This window comes from Dreissena polymorpha, chromosome 1 (assembly GCF_020536995.1).
Source record: "Dreissena polymorpha isolate Duluth1 chromosome 1, UMN_Dpol_1.0, whole genome shotgun sequence".
Classification (NCBI taxonomy): Eukaryota; Metazoa; Mollusca; class Bivalvia; order Myida; family Dreissenidae; genus Dreissena; species Dreissena polymorpha.
In genome coordinates this window covers 163,474,271-163,499,972 of record NC_068355.1, presented here as the reverse complement: position 1 = coordinate 163,499,972, position 25,702 = coordinate 163,474,271, and the positions used below count along the sequence as shown (strand labels likewise).

General features: G+C 34.1%; 1 protein-coding gene across 2 annotated transcripts in view; it reads left to right on the top strand.

Moving 5' to 3' along the window:
* Positions 1 to 14,895: 14,895 nt before the first annotated feature.
* The window catches only part of LOC127858808 (protein Wnt-7b-like), a gene marked incomplete at its 3' end in the record, with an annotated part of 73,325 nt that continues 62,518 nt past the window's right edge, over positions 14,896 to 25,702 (top strand). For both annotated transcript variants that reach the window (XM_052396119.1, XM_052396098.1), the window contains 1 exon segment: positions 14,896 to 15,361. In XM_052396119.1, coding sequence (XP_052252079.1) covers positions 15,300 to 15,361 — 62 coding nt within the window.

The following is a 25,702-nucleotide window of genomic DNA, read 5'->3' as shown; positions in this document are numbered from 1 at the left end:
ATACTCATACGAAGTTTCAATGAAATCCGCCAAAGCACTTCCAAGATATGGCTCCGGACACAAAAGTGCCGGACGGACGGACGGACGGACAGCCGGACGGACGGACAACGCCAAAACAATATCCCTCCGCCTCTGGCGGGGGATAAAAAGTCAATCAAATGCCAGTAAAGTTGTTTAGGTCTAGAAAGTTTCTTCACTTTCTTACTTATGTTAAATTCATGTTTTAGGAGCATTATGTACACCTTGCACTTAGCCATCAACAGTTTGAACTAGTAGATAGGTGGCTCGTACAATTCATATTATACTCGACATTTTTTCGTCCAGTTCAACGCTCCTTTGCATGTTAGTTTTTAATATTTTAACTTAATCAATACCAACAAGTTTATTTGCAGATTTTTACCAATCGAACGCATACCGGCGACATTTCACATCCTGATGTAGATCCGGTTGAAATTATAAAATAACTCAAATCATCTTTGATGCAATGACTAATTGCCCCGGTGGAAAATTAACATTTCCATTTGTGTCTTTTGCCGACATGACAAGACAGACGAACGCTGTCATTTGTTTTAACCATACACCAATCTAATAACGCAAAGTGTTATAACACTCTAGGCCTATGACGTAAAATACGTAGGATAAATAAAACTAAATTATTTAATAAATAGGTGCGCAGCAAATTTTTTGCTGCGGGCGCAAAATAAAAATAAAAATATTTTTATTCAGTTTTAAGATTTTTAGGTTCTGCGAATCCATCGAACATTTAATCAATTTGTTGTGGCCTTAATAATTTGTAAAAAATCTAATCTTGGTAAAATATGAAAATTCTATTTACAATTTCGAAAGTTTCGGAATGTTTTATTTTCAATGTCATTTTTTGTACATGTAAATTCATGTGTTTTCTATGATAATCCTTACAAGAGCAATATGCTATACGTTTATGTACTCACGTTGACATAACATGACAAAAACTGTTAAGTTTATGTCAATAAAACAGTCTGTCTGTCTGTCTGTCTGTCTGTCTGTCTGTCTGTCTGTCTGTCTGTCTGTCTGTCTGTCTGTCTGTCTGTCTGTCTGTCTGTCTGTCTGTCTGTCTGTCTGTCTGTCTGTCTGTCTGTCTGTCTGTCTGTCTGTCTGTCTGTCTGTCTGTCTGTCTGTCTGTCTGTCTGTCTGTCTGTCTGTCTGTCTGTCTGTCTGTCTGTCTGTCTGTCTGTCTGTCTGTCTGTCTGTCTGTCTGTCTGTCTGTCTGTCTGTCTGTCTGTCTGTCTGTCTGTCTGTCTGTCTGTCTGTCTGTCTGTCTGTCTGTCTGTCTGTCTGTCTGTCTGTCTGTCTGTCTGTCTGTCTGTCTGTCTGTCTGTCTGTCTGTCTGTCTGTCTGTCTGTCTGTCTGTCTGTCTGTCTGTCTGTCTGTCTGTCTGTCTGTCTGTCTGTCTGTCTGTCTGTCTGTCTGTCTGTCTGTCTGTCTGTCTGTCTGTCTGTCTGTCTGTCTGTCTGTCTGTCTGTCTTGGTCTGTCTGTCTGTCTGTCTGTCGGCTGTCTGTCTGTCTGTCTGTCTGTCTGTCTGTCTGTCTGTCTGTCTGTCTGTCTGTCTGTCTCTGTCTGTCTGTCTGTCTGTCTGTCCTGTCTGTCTGTCTGTCTGTCTGTCTGTCTGTCTGTCTGTCTGTCTGTCTGTCCTGTCTGTCTGTCTGTCTGTCTGTCTGTCCGTCCGTCCGTCCGTCCGTCCGTCCGTCCGTCCGCCCGTCTGTCTGTCTGTCTGTTGAATTCATCTCGACCACCTATAAGTACAAAATAATAAAGTATGCATGATAGGTGTAAAAAAATAATGACGTATTTGCTCCCAAGGACTTTATCAACTACATAATCAACCGGGCGGGCGCTGAGAGAGTTACATAGTTACGACGGATAACGCATGCGTATCAAGTATGTGCAAAGCCAATCTCCTGCATTTAATATGCGGGTGGGTGAAAGTAAATCTCCTGCATGTAATATGTGTGTGGGTGAAACATCTTTCATAAAAACAAATAAGTAGCAGGAAAAAAATCTTATTGTTGCATGGTGTCAACATTTATGGCAAGTAATCAATTGAAAAATACGAATAACTTCAACCAATGTCAAGATGGTACTCAAAGTAAGGCGAACAATATATTTATTATCTATTTATGAACTGAAGAGATATCACGGCTAGTGATCTCCAAATTCCGCAACATGATTAGTCATATCAAAAATAAGTCTGACTCGCAACTTAATGCATGTGCGTTAAATGTCTTCCCAGAAGACGGTGCAGTCTTGAACGCAATTGCATTTTACCCCGTTTCTCAAGGTGATACTTTAATATAAAAACAGTCTTTGTTTACAATGTAAAATCAAGTGATGTTTATGCACTTTTAAACAAAAAGACATTTAGGCAAACATAGAAAACACACAATTAAGCGTTCTTAAGAAAACGTACGATAAAATATGCATTTTATTTATTGGAATAATTAAGTACAGGTTTGACGAATGCATTTTTTAAATGCTGATGCTACTGTTTTCAAAATGTCGCAGTCGTTGTCTTTCTTATATCAGATCGTTTTTACAAGCGTATCGTGTTTACTACATTTTGATCTCTTTAACATAGTATAAATTGTTTTGATAAAATGGACAAGAAAAATGTCACCTATTTACAGATGCATAAATAATGACGCAGTTTTGCACAATCTAATTTATATACTTTCAGCGATGCTTATCTATTAGAGATCTTGGTAGGAGTTAAATGTCGTTTAGGATAAATAGCAAACGAGACAATAGAAAACTAGATACCCGAGGATATCGGTGATTACCGTGTATTATAATACAAACTGTTATACTGTGCGTCATTATAGAATATGGTGTATTACTCATATAAACCTCCGTTGACATCTTGACTACAATTGTAGCATAATAATAAGCAATTCAAGCATCTTGTTAAGATAAATAGCCACCCAAAGGAGTAATTTAATTTGCACTTATCCTATTTCAAATTAAATCACTGTTGCCGTAGTATAGTGTGATTCATTATGACCGAAATATCAGTATTTCTCGACGTGTATACCTTATACACATGGTATACGTAAGTTGATCAACGCAGGTTCCGCCAGGAGTATCCATGAATAAGTCGCTTTTTGTAAAACTTTTTGTCTGATTGTTCTTCGAGCTGGATCCCAGAAAGGAATGCATCAATCTAATAGGATTAAGATTGAGAAATGCTCTAAAATATCAAAATGCATTATTAGAGATGGACAAAGGAGTTTGAACAGTGTATGTTCAAAATAAGTTAACGTCTATTCGTCGGATAGAGTTAAGTGCTTGAAAAGTACGTTTGTAATCTGTGATGGTGCTTGTGGCGATTGTTCTGAGAGTCCAAGGATTAACAGGCCATTTATGTAATTGATTTTAATAACGTGTGTTTCAAAAACACTGGCACATAAAATTCGACGAAAGCTAAACAAAAAAAAAGCTGGAAGCATTTTATTGCAATAATCAGACATGGTCAAGTATAGAAGAGCTCACATATTTTACATTTGTATAACATAATTTTAGTTTTCTCTATATTACACAATCAAAAGCAGCACGATATGACCGCATACGTTTATATAAATGCTAACCAAAGTGATCAAACGTTTTGTAGAGGGTAATAACTGTAAAACATATATAATTTACAAAAGTAAACTTAGACATACGATTTGACTTTTTAAATTCAAACACAACTTTTTACAAACAAGAAACACAAAGTGGATTTACACTGATCAAACCTTAACAAAATAGTAACACATAAATGCATCATTTTGAGAGATTCATATAATCCGGAATACTATACTGTAAAATATTTAATATATTCCATTCGATACCATTAATTTCTTCGAAATACTAATTAATTCGTAGTAATATAGGTTTATTTTGCGTCGAACCCATACGCAACGCGTGTCAGCTTCAATTAAAATATGCGAGTTTAAAAAAAAACGATTATCAAAAGTCAAACAGCTGCATATATCGAAATAATATTTCCATTTGCAGCTCAATATACGTTAGGTACCGTATTTTGTATTTTGTTTCCCTAAATTATTATATGAGTGCGCTATACACGCGTTTATTCTCTCTCACATTTTCATATAATTGACAACTCTTTTATCAAATAATATTTTTTCTCGAAAATCGTATGAACTTCAATCTTAAAATTAAATTCATGAGGGTCTATTATAAACACATTAAACTGCGGAGAGACTCACTTTTCTTATTCAAATACGAGGGTCTATAATAAACACGATCCAAATCTAAACAAGGCGAGTATATAAGAGGGCTGAAAACTAAATATCACAAAGTTTTCGAGTAAACATAAGAATGGTGGAATTTACAAACGACATACATTGTTCTACCACTCACTTTTTTTTTAAGCCCGCGATTACTGGAGCCACACGTTGTGTGTTTCTGGTTCAGTGTACGGCGTAATACAAATGGATATATATTCTAAAGGTGCGTCGACTTGAAATCGTCTTGTGAGCCAGTTTATAGTGTTATATTGGTGTTTGCTATTATAATGATGTGTGTTTGGAGAAATCCGGAAATCGGAAATGACGATTCTCGGCAAGATCACATATCTTGGAAACCAGACTAGTTTACAAGACAAATATGAGTAAGTAGTAACTATACATGCTTGTTATGACAAGTGTACATCCACTGTACAATATGCTGATACTTTATTTCGAAGGGACTTGTTCACATATATTCGTACTTAAAAAGTCATAACACTAATTTACCTTTCACAAAAGTATTAATTAAATTATAGAACATTTTTTATCAAGAAAAAAAAGTTGTTTTTTGGTTTGGCCTTAACCGTTTTCAACGCCGGGACCACTGAGTGTTAAATATGAAGCGCCATGTATGCATTAAAATGTACAGGGAAATTGAAGCAATAAGTTTATTTCATGTGTACTAATACAACATTAAACATATTTTGAATCTATGACAATTTGTTTGAATTTTGAAAATTATCTTTCCACAGAAAATTGTGAAAGAGCCAATGTCAAGAGCAGTTGTAGATCTAATCACCCTCTTTGATGCTCAATTTTCATACACGTGCTAATCAATAGAAGCATATTTTCCTGTCGTTTAAGACTAATTTTCGAACACAAAATCATCACTTTTAGGCCCTTTATTTGGAGCCAGTTACAAATTGTACAACACAAAATCAACACCTAAATGTTCTTTATTTACTTTAAGTGACGTTTTGTCCAGCAAAAAACGTCTCTTCGAGGTCATTTATTTATAGGAAAAAATACATATAATACATATATGTCCATTATTTTTACTGAAACTCCAATAGCATGCTTAACTGCCTGTGAGTTATTATACATTTTTTTATAAAAAAATTATATAGTCGACTTGGCCCTTTTTAAAAGTCGCTGGCAACGAGTGTTTAAGTGACCTAGTGACTTGACAAGATTGCAGAAGGTCGAATGTTCGATTCTAGTTCAGGCCTTGTTCTGACTTGATCGGTTACCTATCCAGCAGGGAGTACACCCCATTGTCGCGGTGTACCTTCATGTCAAGCGATCCGTATAGAAAAGCTGATTAAGTGCTGCAGACAAAAAATAAATCCGTTTTTAGCGTTGGGTAACCATGACGATCTTTTAAATAGATACTTTTCCTCTTTTTCATACACATGTTTGTTTAGGTTTTTGCAACTACTTAACACCTACAATGAAAATTATATTTCCATCTTTGAATTCGTCTTTATTTCTAAAAAGTTCTTGTAAATCTCTCATCTCTCTTAAAAATGCAGGCATAGCTAAAATATATATAATCTATGCTTTATAATGTTTATGCTGTTAATTAAGACTGCTTGAAAAGAATAATGCTTGGTTTTGTAATCTTTTGGTACCTACTTCTTTAATTGCCTGTCAACTTTTGTTTTACGGTCTCTTCTCTTTTGATTTTGTTCTAATTTTAGTCACTAAATAAGTGTTCATAAATATTTGAAATATGGTTTAGGAACACTATTATTGTCAATGAAATACTAATTAAGTAATAGACGACATTTCTTATAGTGAAGACATTTTAATATCTACCGATTCATAAAATTTAAACGTAAATGTTGCTGTTTTTGTTTTCAAGTGAAAAAGCAAATTCGTATTGTTTGGGGTATGGTTTCCGAATCATGATGTACTTTATTAATTAGACAATATAATAGTTATTTCTGAACATTTTTATTTAATAGTTCATAAATGTTCGAGACTAATGATTTAAAGATATTTTAAAGAACTAAACAATGAGCCGGACTCTATGAAAACGAGGCTCAATTTACTAGCGTAACGTGTCGTCCCAAACAAGCCTGTAGAGGCCACACAGGCAAATCAATGACGATTATGTTCACGTTGATTATATATTTCGTTCAAAAGAAGCCTCTAATTTGCAAACATTCAGTTTGGGTGGCAAGTCTTGTCCCTGATTTGCTTGTGCGGCTGGAACAACACATTATTCACATTCACTAAGTACAGAGAATGGCTCAATTGAATTCAGCAGTAAGTATCAAAGTCACAGGATCTAATAACGTTACAACGGTCGGTAATTGTTAAATTATGTTTTACAACTTGATTCTATGTTTCTATATTATGTTAAATACAAAACAAGATGTAGTTAATTCGTGTTTCTTTTTCATTGAATCGCGTCTCAGGCAATAACATAACAATTATGTTACTGCGGTTCCCACCTCTGAGTAGTAGACCATAAAAGTGCTCTTCTGCTGTTGCAACTGGAGTTTGTCTGTGTTTATGTTCCGTACAAAAATATTGAAGCTTTAAAATGTATTGTATCGATTTACGACAATTGCAATATGAATTCTAGCTAGCCATTTCCTTTCAAAAGATCATCTTCATTTGCAGTCACTTTTTTCCTTTTCTCATGTAGCTACGTGCGATTTAAATCCGCCCTAAAGCGGAAAATGGCTTTCTATTTGGTATTTTAACGATATTCCAGAGAATCACATAGCATATTTGGCTTTGAATTCATGGCAAACAACTATGCGTACAAAACAATTAAATATGCATGATAGGTGTGACAAATAATGCTGTGTTTGCTCGCAAGGTCCTCGACAGTTACACAATGCATCCGAGCGTACGTGACACCGTTACGACAGATACTGCAAGCGTATCATGTATGTGCATCGCATGGTATTCTTGATGTTACACGATAACAAATTGTGTGCTTGTAATGATGTGGGAGGCACATCTATAAAACACAAACTAATCGCAATATGTAATAAACAAACAAGAAAGCGTGAGTTTGCATATTTCTGTATATGCGGGTATATTTTACGCATATACTTTAAATATGGTAAACCATGCTTTGAAATATTAAAAAAATAGTTTGTCCTTTTTATTGACCTTTTATCACATTTACTGTATTTTACGGATGGGAAAAAGAAACAAATTTGTGTCGAACCATAGTCGAGATATTATTGGAGAAGAATACTTTGGCATTATAACATATTTTTTTTGTATCGTATTAAATATTCTCATGAAAATCGACACGAGATAATTAATAAATAAATAATTGCACAATTTTGCATCTATATAAATATACGTTAAAATATGCGTATCTTTCAGAGATCCTTATAGTGGCGGGAATGTAAATGTCGTCTGGGGTAAATAGATCATTAATAGCAGACGAGAAATCGAAGAACACGATACCCGACGAAATATGGCTTTTATTTTTCTTTTGTTATTCAAAATCTGATACCACACACCAACGTACACTATGGTTTATTACTCATATAAACGTCTGTTGACAAAATCGTACACTCGCAGCTAAATTACTTAGGAATTAAACATCATTTTCAACTAAATTAGTCGAAGGAGTCAGTTATTTTACATATCTTATATCAAATTCAATTTGCGGTTACTTTAGTATACCATGATACGTTTTATGGGCACAATATTGATTTGATAATATGTGTATATTCAAGGTATGCAATTAGAATTGTGAGGGGCAAAATCTGTATCAGGATTATCCAGGATTATCCATATAGCAGTCAGCTTTTCAAGAAGGGTTCTTTTTGGATTTATTCTCGACACTTCTGTGTATGTGTTAAAGGAACTAAGAAGGCTTTTTACCACTTAATGTGCCAAATAACTATGAAAATAATTAAACCAATACATGCGCAAAATTTATTAAATGGCGTTTACACAATTTACATGTAATTTGGACTAAAAATGCGATTTACAACATAGTATTCAAGTGAACTAAACCGGCATTTAACCAGTGAGTGTTCAAAATTCACTAAACAGGCGTTTAACCAGTGAATGTGCAAAAGAAACTTAACCGGCGTTTAAACAGTAAGTGTGCAATATGAGCTAAACAGGCGTTTAACCAGTAAGTGTACAGTATAAACTAAACAGGCTTTTAAACAATAAGTGTGCAGTATGAACTAAACAGGCGTTTAAGCAGTTAGTGTGCAGTATGAACTAAACAGGCGTGTAAGCAGTAAGTGTACAGTATGAACTAAACAGGCGTTTAAGCAGTAAGTGTACAGTATGAACTAAACAGGCGTTTAAGCAGTAAGTGTACAGTATGAACTAAACAGGCGTTTAAGCAGTAAGTGTGCAGTATGAACTAAACAGGCGTTTAAGCAGTAAGTGTACAGTATGAACTAAACAGGCGTTTAAGCAGTAAGTGTACAGTATAAACTAAACAGGCGTTTAAGCAGTAAATGTACAGTATGAACTAAACAGGCGTTTAAGCAGTAAGTGTGTAGTATGAACTAAACAGGCGTTTAACCAGTTAGTGTGCAGCATGAACTAAACGGGCGTTTAACCAGTTAGTGTGCAGTATGAACTAAACAGACGTTTTACCTGTAAGTGTGCAGTATTAACCAAACAGGCGTTTATCCAGGTATTGTGCAGTATGAACTAAACAGGCGTTTAAGCAGTAAGTATGCAGTATGAACTAAACAGGCGTTTATCCAGGTATTGTGCAGTATGAACTAAATAGGCGTTTAAGCAGTAAGTGTGTAGTATGAACTAAACAGGCGTTTATCCAGGTATTGTGCAGTATGAACTAAACAGGCGTTTAAGCAGTAAGTGTGCAGTATGAACTAAACAGGCGTTTAATCTAAGAGCTTAGATCATCTGTCAGTTGTTGTTAGCGTTTTTTTTATAAATAAGAATACACTATTAAATGTTGAAATTCTGTATTTCTAATAAAAGGCCGACATAAAAAAATCAATGCAGTTTATAGTTAAATTTGTATTGAATCCTTGAGTACAACTTGTTATACACGGTCAACACGACTCGGATGGTGTATGTTTGTGAATAAATTCCGTTTAAACATAGCGCGGTACCCAATATCTTTAGGAATTTAAAATTTATGATTTTTTTATATTAAATGTTTGTTTTGCATTTCATTAAGGCTTCGATATGATTGCCCAATTTTTCAGTTTCTTAATAAGATGCTGAATTATTGTTAAAAAATGATGCTTGACATCTATTTGTACGTAAAATTGAAGCAAATCATGTCTCGTAATTAGTATACATTTTATTCATGCTGCATTTCTTAAGGTTCGTTGCATGATTACGCGTTTTGCAATACTTATCACGTGTATTCAGTGTAATGTATGGGGGTCCGAGAAATTATTTTTACGAACATCTTGTTGCTTTTGTAATTTATGTAACACCGTGCTAGTTTAATGTTAATTTGAGCACCGAATGTCTTTAAAAACATCACATGCGCATTATATATCAACAATTGAGCACCCATATGGAAATAAGAAAATTAGAAACATCAGATACAGAGGGGGTAATCACGTGACAAACAAGATGGCAACGTTCATGCCGAGACAGGTAAGTCGCGATACAGAGCGGCTATTGATAGGAAATAAACGCTAATAAGTTTCGTGCTGATATGGCTTGCATTTAATCAATTCATTTAAATATTTAAGGGTATAAAACGGCTAAAAACCTGTCTCGGCGTGGACGTCGCCATCTTGTTAATCACGTGATTACACCCCCTGAGACACCATCACCATACTGATATCACGTGCGACACTCCAGTATTCCCTGTAGTACACAATTGAAACCACAGATGTTTATGTACATATTTAAACTGTTTGATAGATAAAATCCGATCGTTCCGACAAGTTGCATTTCTTTTTTTTAAGTTTTACTTCTGATTTTTTTCATGATTAACTATCGTATATTTTAAGGTCATTGTGTCTAGGTTATAATGCAATTATCCAGTTATTCATGAAAAATAACAACATATTGTGGATTACAAAGTAAAATCCAGGAATATGTGTCGAATAAGATTTTATGGATTTTTAAAGTAGATGGTACAAAAACTTTAACAACAAAGAATAAGTATTTTTAAGCGGTTTTAATTTATAGCACAACAGAATACACAATGAAAATAATGTTCGTTATAATTAAATACATATCAATTTCTACGTACATTTTAAACACTACATAAATTACTTTCAGCAGTGTTTACATTGTCGAAGTGCAAAACGCAATTTACAAGAACTACCAAGAAACTGACATGAATAAAGAGAAAGTTATAATCTGAGTTTGGATATTTAGTAGCTACGAATACCAATACGAAATCTGGAGTCGAGAGTGCAACCGGTAGGCAAGAGGTCGCTTGACATAAAAAATGGCCACGTAGTGATTTTCAGATATCCATTCTGCAGTTGGAAAGATTTTTTTCAGTTGTTTGTATTTTAATCACTTACAGAAGTGAGGCATATGGATTCCTCTCATCCCTTGCCATTGTTATGAAAAGACACCTTTGTCATCAAGTTAGCCATTTTTCTTGAAAAGGCTCTTTCTACATTCTAAGTCACTAGGCACCATGGTTTTGTTTCTCTCTTCTCTTAAGGGTGTCTGGGTTTGAATTCTGCTGCTTACGAACACATGGCTTTCTTTCGTTAAAAACACACCAAAATTCAAACGATATTCCAGAAAATCATAGTGAAGTCGTGGTTTAAAATTCTAAAAACACGATGCGTTTAAAGAAATAAAACAATGGTAACGTATAATACCTTAACTACTTATGTGTGACAGATAATGCTGCATTAGCTCGGAAAGGCCTCATAACAAAAAACCTTCTGTGCGTTCTTAATATGAAACAATTAGTGTCGAATAGTATGTACAAAATGTATCATGGTAGAATCTGCAATATATACGACTCCTACACGTAACGCAATAACGAATGTCACTGTTCGCTTGTGAGGATTGCGGTTGAAATTTATCCTAACCGAACCCAAACAAAATCAAAAGATGGCGAGGGTAATATTTGTTGGTTATTTATACTATTTTAAAACGAAATATTTGATCGAAAACACGAGCGTTGATCGAAAACGCAACGTTTTTCGGGGGATTAAATACTAGTAAACTTAATTCTTTTTTTTCTTATTTAATTATTTTAAAAAACGTTCATTGATTCGATGGTTACTTTGATTATGGCGTAGAAACAATGTTATTGTCAAGAACATACTCAGAGCGAAATTTATTACATTTATAAAAGTAAAGAAATGATTATTGTTGACATATTACCATAAAAATGAAACATACATTTTGCTGTTTATGTTAGCAAATGTAATATCAAGTATGCCTTGATACGCTGCTTAAGGTTGTGCATTTAAGTTCACGCCCGCGTTGTTTTTGAAGAATTAATACCCTTTTGGAATATTTTCAAAATCATACGACTCTCGTGTTTTGGAAAAACTGCGCATAATGCATATACGTAAAGTGTCGTCCCCAATTAGCCCGTGCAGTCTTATCTGGGACTATTCTTTCCGCTAGTATGATATTTTTCGTTTTAAAGTTGTTTTTTCTTAAAGAAAATCCAGCACTGCACAGGCTTATCTCGGATGAAACTTTAAGCAACTATTGATATGTTAGATTGTATACAAAAGGTAATATTTATCTCTGATTAATTCCGTCGCATCGTAGTGCAATGTTCAAGAACTTCATGATTTAAAAGAAAAGGCTAAATGCATTCAGCAGTAAGTATCAAAGTTACGGTCGAGTATTGTTAATACGATGTTTGACAATATAGTGCTATGTTTCTATACTTTGTTGAGTACAAAACAAAATGTAATGGATTCTCGCTTGGGTATCAGTTAATAGTTACTCAGGCGGCAGCAATTATGTAGCTTTCAGTTCCAATTATACCTTTGAATAGCTGACCAAAGAAAATGTTAAACTGCTTCTCCTCTTGCAACTGGAAATTCTCTGTGTAAATACTTCGTTCTGAAATATTGAGACATTTGCATTCATCGAATATCGCTTACTATGTCGTATAAGTTGTAGGAAGCCATATTTTGCTCCTACTTGCTTCATGGTTGTAATTGTTTTTTTTCTCAACAAAATACGTGGGGTTTGAATCCTGATAAGCGCAGAAAATATTCTCTCTTCTAAAAACAACTTAACACTTTAAATGATATTTCAGAAAATTAATTGCTTCTCATGTCAAATTCTCGAACACCTATACATACATAATAATGAAGTATGCATGATAGGTGTGAACAATAATGATGAATTTGCTCTCAAGGACTTTATCAACTACAAAATCACCCGGGCGGGCGCTGTAAAAGTTACATAGTTACGACGGATAACGCATGCGTAACAAGTATGTGATAAGGAAATCTCCTGCATTTAATATGTGTGTGGGTGGAACATCTATCATAAATACAAATAAGTTGCCGGAGAGAAACCTTTTTATAGCATGATGTCCTCATTTATGGCGAGTAATCAATTGCAAAATACGAATAGCTTCAACTAATGTCAACATGTGACTCAAAGTAAGACGAACAATATATTTAGTATTTGTTTATAACCTTAAGAGATATCACGGCTAGTGATCTGGAAATTTCGCAACATGATTAGTCATATCAAAAAATGAGTCTAGCTCGCGACTTAATGCATGTGCGTTAAATGTTTTCCCAGAGTAGCCGGTGCAGTCTTGAACGCACGTGCATTTTACCCCGTTTCTCAAGGCGATACTTTAATTTTAAAAAGCAATCGTTGTTTACAATATTAAATCAAGAGATGTATATGCACCTTTAAACAAGTAGACATTTATGCAAAAATAGAAAACATACAAAAAATCATTTGATGGAATATGCTTGACGAATGCATTTTTTAAAGGCTGATGCTACTGTTTTCAAAATGTCGCAGTCGTTGTCTTTCTTATATCTGACCCTTATTACAAGTATATCGTGTTTACTACATTTCTGATCTCTTTAACATAGTATAAATTGTTTTGATAAAATTTGACAAGAAAAGTGTCACCTATAAATAGATAAATAAATCATGACGCAGTTTTGCATAATCTGATTTATGACTTTCAGCGATGCTTACAGATCAAAGATCTTTTGAAAAGGTAGGAGTTATCCCCTGGAATATAGCAAACGAGAGAAATGATAACTCGATACCCGAGGATATCTGTGATAATAGTGTATTATAATACAAACTGTTATACCGCATCTCATCATAGAATATGGTGTATTACTCATATAAACCTCCGTTGACTACAATTATAGCATAATAATAAGGAATACAAGCTTCATAGCCACCCAAAGGAGTCATTTACTTCGCACATAGCATATTTCAAATTAAAACGCTGTTACCGTGGTAAAGTGTGATACATAATGACCGTAATATCAGTATTTCTCGACGTGTATACCTTACACACATGGTATAAGTAAGTTGTTGAACGGAGGTTCCGCCATGATTATCCATGTATCAGTCCGTCTTTGTGAATTTTTTTTCCCGATCGTTCTTCGAACTGGATCTTGAAAAGGAATATATCTTATAAGATTAAGATATAGAAATGAACTAAAATATCAAAATGCACTTCTCTAGAGATGGACAATGGAGTTTTAACAGTTTATGGGCAGAATAAGTGAACGTTTGTTCGTCGGATGAAGTTAAGTGCTTAAAATAAAAAGTACGTTTATAATCTGTGATGGTGGTCGTCGCGATTGTTCTGAGAGTCCAAGGGTTATCATGTCAGATATGTAATTGATTTTTAATAGTGTGCGTAGACATATACTACTAAACGAAAGCTAATAATTGGAAGCATTCTATTGCAATAATCAGACATGGTCAACGTAATAATTATAGTTGAGCTCACATATTTTACATTTGTATAACATATTTTTAGTTTTCCCTACAGAGCAGCACAATAAAAAGCAGCCATATATGACCACATGCGTTTATAAAAATGCTTACCAAATTGATTAATGTTTTGCAGTATCAAATAACTGTAATTAGTTTCATTACAAAACGTATATAATTTACAAAAGTAAACTTAGACCTACGATTTGACTTGAAATACAAAGTTGATTTACACTTAACAAACCTTAAAATATAATTTAGTAACTCATAAACGCATTATTTTGAGAGATCCATGTAATCCGGAATACTATAATTTTTAATTTTTAAATTCCATTCCCTATAAATAATTTCTTTGAATCACTAATTAATTCATAGTACTATGGGACTTATTGTGCGACGAACCCATAAGCAACGCGTGTCAGCTTAAATTTAAATATGCGAATTTAAAAAACAGGTGCATATATCGAAAAAATATTTTCATTTGCAGCTCAATATACATCACTTTATTTGGTTTTCCTGTGTTATTATATACATGTATGTGCGCTATACACGCGTTTTGTTCTGTCACATAATCATATAATTTACAATTTGTTCATGGAATAACGTTATTAGCGTTATTTTATCACATAACTTTATTAACGTTAGATTTGTCCTTTATACATTCTCACAAACTTAGTTTGTTATCTCTGAGTTTTTATCAATGTTGGTGATTTATTGACATCCGTGTCAGGAAGGTTCCGTACCGCCATTTATCTCCACAATCGAATGGACTTCAATCTTAAAATTAAATTCATGAGGGTCTATTATAAACAAATAAACTGCGGAGAGACTCACTTTTCTTATTCAAAAACGATCTAAATCTAAACATGGCGAGTATTAAAGAGAGCTGAAAACAAAATATGACAAAGTTTACATGTAAACATAAAAAAACGATGGAATTTACAAACGACATACATTGTTCTACCACTCACGTGCAGTTTCATTTGAAGCCTGTGTGTATTGTGTGTATTGGGGCCACACGTTGGGTGTTTCTGGTTCAGTGTGCACCGGAATACAAATGGATATAGATTTTTTAAAGGCGGATAGACATGGTGTCGTCTGCTGAGCCGGTTTAAAGTGTTATCTTGGTGTTTGCGATTATAATGATATGTTTTTGGTGTGGATAACCGGAAATGACGATTCTCGGAAAGATCATATTTCTTGCAAACGGGACGAGATTACTGGTCAAATATGAGTAAGTAGTAGCTTGACTAATTTTGGCAACTATAAATGCTTGTTTTGACAAGAGTACATTAATTGTACAAGATGTTGATACTTTATCTTGAAGAGACATGTTCACATATATTCGTATTTAAAAAGTCATAACATTAATTTACCTTTCACAAAAGTATTAATTATATTCTAAAACATTTTTATCAAGAAGAAAAAGTATGATTTGGTTTGGCCTAAACCGTTTTCAACGCCGGGATCACTGAGTGTTAAATCTTAAGCGCCATGTATGCATTAAAATGTACTGTGAAATTGAAGCCATGAGTTTATTTCATTTGTACTAATAAAACATTAAACATATTTTAATCTATGACAATTTGTTTGAAAATTATCTTTCCACAGAAAAGTGTTGAAGAGCCAATGTCAAGAGCAGTTGTAGATCTAATCACCCTCTTTGATGCTCAATTTCCATACACGTGCTTATCAATTATAGCATATTTTCCTGTCGTGTTAGACATATCGTCCAACACAAAATCATCACTTTGAGGCCCTTTATTTAGAGTCAGTTACCAATCGTCCAACACAAAATCAAAGCCTAAATGTTCTTTATTCACTTAAAGGTTTTGTCCAGCAAAAACACCACTTCAAGGTTCTATATTTATAGGAAAAAATGCATATAATTCATATATGTCCATTATTGTTTCTGAAACTCCAATTGCATGTTTTACTGCATGTGGGTTATTAAATATTTGTGTAACAAATTATATCGTCGACCTGTCCCTTTTTAAAAGTCACTGGTAACACGTGTTTTCGTGACCTAGTGACTTGCCAAGATTGCAGAAGGTCGAAAGTTCGATTGAAAAGGTGAAAAAGTGTTAAAGACGAAAAATAGATCCGTTTATAGCCTTGGGTAACCATTACGATATTTTAAATAGAAACTTTACATCTTTTTTCATGCACATGTTTGTTTAAGTTTTTGCAACTACTAAACACCCAGAATGAAGATTAAATTTCCATCTTTGAATTCGTCTTCTTTTCTGCATAGTTCTTGTAAATCTCTATTCTCTCTTCAAAACGCAGACATAGCTAAAAGATAAAATAATCTATGCTGAATAATGTTTTCCTTGGTGCTGTTAATTAAGACCGGTTGACAAGAATTATACTTGATTGTGTAACATTTTGGTACATACTTATTTAATTGTATGTCAACATTTCTTATACGGCATCTGCTCTCTTGATTTTAAATCTTTATTTTTTTCTAATTTTATGAACTAAATACGTCCCCATGAATATTTGAAATATGGTGTAGGAACATTGTAATTGTCTTGGAAATACTAATCAAGTAATAGCTCACATTTCTTACAGTAAAGACATTTTTATATCTACCATTTCATAAAATTTAAACGTACAGGTTGCTGTTTTTGTTTTCAAATGAAATAGCTAATACATCTTGTTTTGGATATGGTTTCCGAATTATATCCATCTATTGATATACTGTATTATTTAGACAATGTAATATTTATTTCTGATTTATTTTATGGAACCGTCCTTAAATGTTCGAGATTTTCATGATTTAACGTGATTTTAAAGGGGCCTTTTCACAGATTTTGGCATTTTTTAACTTATTCATTAAATGCTTTATATCGATAAATGTAAGCATTGGATCGTAACAGCTCCAGTAAAAAATCAAGAATAAAATTTAAAAAAGGAAAAGAACATTGACCGGTCCAGGTTTCGAACCAGTGACCCCTGGAGTCCTGCCAGAGTCCTGAAGTAAAAACGCCTTAGCCTACTGAGCTATTCCGCCGAGTACACATTCATGACGTATTTTGTACCTTATATAAGCAATCTTCGTAGTTTCACAAAATTTAACGACAAAAACAGAACTCTCCAAATTATTCAATCGTTTCGCGTTGCAACGCTTTATAATTTTTAGGTTTTAAAATCGTCAAAAGATGCATATAATGGCTATATTAGACCATGGTAAATGTTCAGTATTACTGTTTCCTCACAAATATCATAACTAAAACGAAAATTTGCGAATCGGAAACAACTTTTTTCAATTTTGTCAATTTACCAAAGCGTGAAAAGATCCCTTTAAGAACAAATCCATGAGTCGGGCTCTGGAAAAACAAGGCTAAATTCACGCGCGTAAAGTGTCGTCACAGACAAGCCTGTGAAGGCCGCACAGGCTAATGAAGGACGATTATGTACGCCTTGATTATATTTTTCGTTCATTAGAAATCGCTTCATTGCAAAAATCCAGTTTCGGCGGCAAGTGTTGTCCCTGATGCGCTTGTGCGGCTGGTACAACACTTTATTCACATTCACTAAGCATAGGGAATGGCTAAAATGAATCCATCAGTAAGTATCAGAGTCACAGGATCAAATAACGTTTCAACGATCGGTAATTGACAAAAGTATGTTTGACAACTTGATGCTATGTTTCTATATTATATTAAATACACAACAGATGCTGTTTATGGGTGCTTCTGTTTCATTGAATAGTGCCTGAGGCAATAACATAACAATTATATTACTGTGGTTCCCATCTTTGAGTAGTAGACCATTACAGTTTTCTTCTTGCAAATCGAGTTTTTCTGTGTTTATATGCCTTACAAAAATATTGAGACATTTGCATTCATTCTATCGATTGCTCTAGTTTCGACCAGAGCGCTATGAGTTCTAGCTATTCGTTTTCTTTTAAAAGACCGTCTTCATTGGAAGTCACTTTTTTCAGCAACTTGAGTTTCTCTGTGTTTATATTCCGTACACAAATATTGAGACCTTTGCATTCATAGTATCGATTGCTCTAGTTTTAAGAAATGCCGTTTGAGGTCTAGCTAGCCATTTCCTTTCGAAAGACCATCTTCATTGGAAGTCACTTTTTTCTTTTATCTTATAGCTACGTACGGTTTTAATCCGCTCTAGTGCGGAATATGGCTTTCTATTCGGTATTTTAACGATATTCCAGCGAAACAAATTGCATCTTTGGCTTTAAATTCATCTCGAACAACTAAGAGCACAAAATAATTAAGTATGCATGAAAGGTGTGATAAGTAATGATGCGTTTGCTCGCAAGGGCCTCGACAAGTACAAAATGCAACCGAGCGTAAGTGATAACGTTACGACAGATACTGCAAGCGTATCATGTATGTGCATGGCATGGTATTTCTTCATGTAACACGATACCAAATTGTGTACTTATGTTGATGTGGGAGGCAAATATATCAAAAATACAAACTAATCGCGATATGTGACTCGCAGTAAGGAGAACACTTGAGTTATTAGTTGTATACAAACTGAAAATATGTCACAACTAGTGATCTCGAAAGTCAGCAATATGATACGTTATATCAAAAAAATGAAATTTGCCGCGTTTGGGGCTTAATGTTTGTGTGCAAATTGACGTCCCAGATAAGCCTGTGCAGGCGTGAAAGAACATGCACTCAACTCCATTCCGTTTTTAAAGACCGAGGCTCAACCAGAAACAATATGACACGTGTAGTCGCTGGAAAGAAATCTTATTTATGCCAAGTAACCGATTACCACATTAATTCAAGTTATGTATATGTACTTGTAAAAGTCACAATAAACGAGACAACATAGAAAACAAACAAGAATGCGTAAATTTGCATTGCAGAATATGGAAGTATGTTCAACGCGTATAATTTAAGTATGCTAATCCATGTTATGAATTATTTCAAAGTAGTTTGTCCTTTTTATTTGATTTTGGTTATCTTATTTACTGCATTTTTGAGGATTGGGAAAAGGAAACAAATTTGTCTCAAACCATGGTCGAGATAGTATTGGAGAAGACAGACTTTGGCATTATTAAATATATTTGTATCGTATTAGATAATCTCATGAAAGGTGACACGAGATAATAAATAAATAAATAATTGCACAATTTTGCATAATCTATATTAACAGACGTTAAAAGATGCTTGTCATTCAGAGATCCTTATAATAATGAGAATGTCAATGTCGTCTGGGATAAATAGAACATCAATAGCAGAGGACAAATCGAAGAACACGATATCCGACGAAATATGGCATTTAGTTTTCTTTTGTTATTCACAATATGATACCACACACCAACGTACACTATGGTTTTATTACTCATATAAACTTCTGATGACAAAATCGTGCACTCGCAGCTTAATTACTCAGAAATAAAAACATCATTTTCAACTTAATTTGTCTAAGGAGTCAGTTTTTTTCACATATCTTATTTCAAATTCAATTTGTGGTTATTTTAGTATATCCTGGTGCGTTTTATGGGTACAAGATTTATTTCTAAACATGTGTATATTAAAGGTATGCGATTAGAATTGTAAGGGACGTTAGCTCAATGAGGGTTATCCATATAGCAGTCAGCGTTTGAAAAAATAAAATGGTTCTTTTAAGGATTTATTCTCGACACTTCTGTTTATTTATAACAGGAACTAAACAAGATTTTAAAACTCACTGTGCCAAATGAATTAAGAAAAGTGTATAACCAATACATGCGCAAAATTTACTAAAAGGCGTTTTACAACATAATATGCAAACCGAGATAAACCGGCGTTTTACCGGTGAATGTGCAAAATAAACTAAGGAGGCGTTTAACCAGTGAATGTGCACAATGAACTAAACCGGCGTTTAACCAGTGAATGTGAAAAATGAACTAATCAGGCGTTTTACCAGTGAATCTGCACAATACACTTTACCGGCGTTTAACCAGTGAATGTGCACAATAAACCTAACCAGTGTTTAAAAAGTGAGTGTGCAAAATGTGCTTAACAGGCGTTCAACTAGTGAATGTTCAAAGTGAATTAAACAGGCGTTTAACCAGCGAATATACCAAAGGAAATAAACCGGCGTTTGACCAATGACTATACTAAATGAACTAAACCGGCATTTAACCAGTGGATGCACCAAATGAACTAAACCGGCGTTTAACAAGTGAATTTTCAAAATGAACTAAACCGGCGTTTAACAAGTGAATCTACAAAATGAACTAAACCGACATTTAACCAGTGAGTGTACATAATGAACTTAACCGGCGTTTAACAAGGTAGTGTACACAATGAATTAAACCGGCATTTAACCAGTGAATTTACAAAATGAACTAAACCGGCGTTTAACCAGGTAGTGTACACAATGAATTAAACCGGCGTTTAACTAGTGAATGTACAAAATGAACTAAACCGGCGTTTAACCAGGTAGTGTACACAATGAATTCAACCGGCGTTTAACCAGTGAATGTACCAAATGAAGTAATCAGGCGTTTAATCAGGGAATGTGCAAACTAAACTAATCCGGCATTTAACCAGTGAATGTACAAATAAACTAAACCGGCGTTTAACCTGGTAGTATACACAATGAATTAAACCGGCGTTTAACCAGCGAAACCCTAATGAACTAACCGGCGTTTAACCAGTGAATGTGCAGAGTGAACTTACTATCACCTGGCAGTGGTTGTTAGCGTTTTTAGATGGTCGCTTAGCGACCGTCTAAGGTGGTTAGTCAAAAATTCAGGTCGATACGGCTTAGCTACTAGCAGCCCAATTACCGCTTACTACGCGTATCCGCGCGAGAAAGAGTTGTATAATTTATGCAAGAGGTTTGAGTTCTCCAATTATATTTATTCACAAATGGAAACATGATATTAATATCGTGTTAAATGCAATAGTTTCGAACGGTGCTTTTATAGAAAAGAATCAATAAACAATGATCGTATTGTACGTGTCGCGGAGGAGATTGTTTATGAATGAATAAAATAGTCCACTTTCTGCAGCGTCTTCATGACCTAGTATTTTTGCTCAGTCCATTCATAACATGAGGCTATTGATAGATGCGCCTGTCGATAAACAAAGGAAAGTCCACGGGCGATAACAACGCAATAGGTTACGCTCTCACATACAACTCAATGACGTTGTACAGGTCGTAAATTGAGGCTATTAATAGATTCGGGAAAAAGTTAACGCTTATTTACATTCTCAATTTATAAAACGTTGAACATAAGTTCGACAATAACTTCAGCGATACGATAGACAAAAACAAAAAAATGTTTCATAATCACTAAACCCGAATATAACAAACAATTTATAATAATAATACGAATGACCTGTTTCGTAACCTCGTTCATGCTACTACAGCGGGTATTTCTGGAAAACGTTCTTTGGTTCTCAACAGATAGCGGCGATCTTTTGTATTTACGGGTGCTAGCAACGCAATAGTAGAAGGTTTAGCTTGTTTATATTCACAGTTCTCAATACATAGACAGTTGGATATGAGTTCATCAATTACTACAGGCATACTATAGGCAACCTCGAAAATGCTTTATAATCGCTAAAACCGAAAACAACTAAATATATTATATCAAATATATTTATAACAATTAATATCTTTTAAAAATGTAGTCGGCGTATACGCTGACTTTGAAATAAAGTTTGCAATTTACTTTTCTAAATAAATAAATACAATTAAACAAAAGTTAAACTATTGTGTTGTCTTTTTCACTTGTAAGTTGCATATTCACCGCATGAAATGTGTGTTAGCATTGTCAAACCACACATTAGTGTGAGTAGATAAAAAATATACTACGGGAGAGCACTTCATATGTGTCCTCATATGCCTTGTTATGAGCATCTTTCTTCACTATCGAAATATATCGTATGTTGATATTTGATTTAAACGCAGTTTTCTTTCGACACATTTAAATCACACGTTAATAGCGCCGTCATGCGAAAATGGGTCTTATGCGTTTCGGAAAGCGTTTGTTAAACCCAACATGTGCTTTTGCGCAGTCAGGCCATAGGCGATGCTGTTCGCTATAAAATCACTCAATATGTTATGTTTCTCCTTACCAGAAGGAGAGATAGCTGAGTGGGCTATTTATATGATGGGCGCATATGGAATAAGATCCATTTTCGCATGACGAGGGTCATTACAAATCTCATTGCGAATTGAAAATGCCACATTTAAGAACAATGCGTTTTGATACAAAATTGAATTCAAAATAGCAAACTTGTTAATAATGGCAGCCTTTCCACACATTAAGGAATGATTTCCAGACGTGCTGACCAAGTACGGCAAACATTGTGGTATGATAATTAAACGATTTTCTCTTATCGTGACACTATACTATTTCGCTTATGATTGTTTACTCATCTTGGAGGCGAAAGTGAAATTCTGCGAGATGGATTGTAACGCGTAATTGTAACAGGGCCACAATTTGTGTCGTTTGAGCAAACAGAGAGTAGTCCGGAATTCCTTACACTGAACAGTGCTACATCCTTTGAATTGAGCACATACGCAGTGATGAAGCAAAAAATCAGAGGTTGTATCTCGAATCAGCTTATTAAATATTCGAAAATATTCATACGTGTCTGTTGGCGTTATGTAAAAGTCACTAAGATGAAAACTGAGTAAAACAGCTACGCCTAAAAGCGCATTAGTGCTCTATACCTATGTTTAGGTCAGCGTTGTTGACACCGTGTGAACTGCTCGGGTAACAAGTAAAGCATAAACAGCAATGTTTATACTCTTTTATTCCTCCATATACAAGATACGAAGATTATTGTATATTTTGAATTTATATATGGTGTCAAAAATCAAAAGTTTTGTACACGGAACTTTCATTATGAAGTTATATTCTTGGTGAGATAGTTATTTGATATTAGAAAAAATATTCCTTTAATATGATGGTGACTGCAAATTCTCTTTATATTAAGTTCTCATTACCATTTTCATCATACTTTCTATGCTTTCAGAACGTCTAATAGCATGTTGTTTTTATTTTTTCTAAGTTATTTCTATGAAATAATAAGGATGATAAAAAGTGCACACAAAACTCGACCCGTGCGCTATGACACACACTTTATAAAGTTGAATGGCGTGTGTTCATTTCAAACTTGCGATTGATTTTGAAAAATGAATTGCATGTTAAATTATGCAATAGCGAACATCTTCAGTGCCTTCAGCGCTTTGATTTATAAATAAGAATATACTATTAAATGGTGAATTTCTGTATTTCTAATAAAAGCGCCGACCTAGTAATAGCATACAGCTTATATTTAAATGTGTATTGAATCATTGAGTACAACTAGTAATACATGGTCAACACAACTCGGGTGATGTGAGTTAGTTTTTTTTTTCTATACATAGCGCGGTACCCAATATCTTTAAAAATTATGATCTGTCTGTTACTAATCTTTTATATTGGATTTTGTTTTGAATTATATTAAGGCTTCGATATGATTTCCCATTTTTTCAACTTCTCAATAACACGTTTAATTATTTAAAAAAACGTTGTTTGACATCTTTGTGGACGTAAAATATAAAAAAAGACGTCTCGTTATCACATGTGTATTTTATATAAACAATAGAGCATCCATATCTAAAAACGACTGTCAAAAACGCCAGATTCAGAGGGGGTAATCACGCGACAAACATAATGGCGACGTCCATGACGAGACAGGTAAGTCGAGATAAAGAATAAATATTTATAGGAATTAAACGCTAATCACTTTCTGCTTATTTGACTTGTATTTTATAAATTTTAATTAGTAACAAAGACTTTAAAACGGCGAAAAAGACTGTCTTTACGTGGACGTCGCCATCCTGTTTATCACGTGATTACCCTCTGAGACACCATTACGAGGGGACTGCTCATTTTATTGAAATCACGTGCGACATTCCAGTATTCCCTGTAGTCCACCATGGAAACCAAATATATTAATGTAAATATTTAGACTGTCTCATATATAAAATCGGATCGGTCCGACAAGTTGCATTTCTTTTTTTGTAAGTTTTACTCCTGAATGGTCAGGATTTAATATTGTATTTAAAAATGTAATTGTGTCTAGGTTATAATGCAATTATCCAGTTACTCATGAAAAAAAAAGATTTTGGAATACGAAGTAAAATCCAGGAAGTATGTTTCGTGTACGATTTGATGGATGATAAAAGTGTATAGTACAAAAAGGTTAAACAACAAAGAATAAGTATTTTTTAAGCGTATTTAATTTATAGCAAAACAGAATACACAATATAAATAATGTTCGTTATAATTAAAGAAATGTTAATTTCTACGTATATTTTTAAACAGTACATAAATTACTTTGAGCAATGTTTGCATTTTCGAAGTGAAAAAAAACGTAATTTACAAGAACTGCCAAGATAAGTTATAATCTGAGTTTGGATATTTAGTAGCTACGGAAACCCAAACGAAATCTAGTGTCGAGAGTGCAACTAGTTAGCAATAGGTCGCTTTAAATAAATAAATGGCCACGTAGTGATTATTATAAATCCAACCTACGGTTGCAAAGAAATATTCAGTTTGTTTGTATTTTTTTATCACAAACAGAAATGAGGCACTTGGATTCCTCGCATCCCTTGCCATCGCTTTGCAAAGACACCTATGTCATCCAGTTAGCCATTTTTCTTGAAAAGGCGTTTTCTACATTCTCTATCACCTCGTCATGGTTTCAATTCACGCTTCTCTAAATGGTATCTGGGTTTGAATCCTGCTAATTACGAACAAATGGCTTTCTTTCGTTAAAAAACACAAAAAATTCTAACGATATTCCAGAAAAGCATAGTGAATCCGTGGTTGAAAATTCTAAAAACCCGATGAGTCAAAACTTAATAAACAATAGTAACTAATAATACCTAAACTACTTATGTGTGGCAGATTATTCTGCTTTAATTGGGAATGACCTCATTAACTACAAAACACACCCCGCTGTGCGTTTGTAAAGTGAAACAATTAGTGTCGAATAGTGTTATCATAGTAGAATCTGAAATTTATATGACTCCTACACAACGCAATAACGAATGCCACTGTTTGCTTGTGAGGGTGGAGGTTGAAATGTATCCTAGCCGAAACTAAACAAAGCAGGAGATAGCGAGGGTAATAGTTGGTGGTCATTTATACTATTTTAAAAGGAAATAGTTAATCGATAACGAAATCGTTTCAGTACTTCGGAAAATTGACTGCATCGTTTTTCGGTGATTTAAACAAATAATGTAAATATTATGTAAATTTAATTCTTTTTTTTCTAATTTTATTATTTAAATAACGTTCATTGATTCGATGGTTGCTTTGATTATGGCGTAGAAACAATGTAATTGTCAAGAACATACTAAGAGAGTAATGTATAACATTTATGAAAGTGAAGAAATGATTAATGTTGCCATATTATAAAAAAGAAACATACTGTTGCTGATTATGTTGTCAAATGTAATCGCGAGTATGCATTGATAGGCTGCTTAAGGTTGTGCATTAAAGTTTATGCACGCGTTGCTTTTAAAGAATTACGAGCATTTTAAAATGGTTTCAAAATCATAAGACTCCTCTGTTTTGGAAAAATGCATA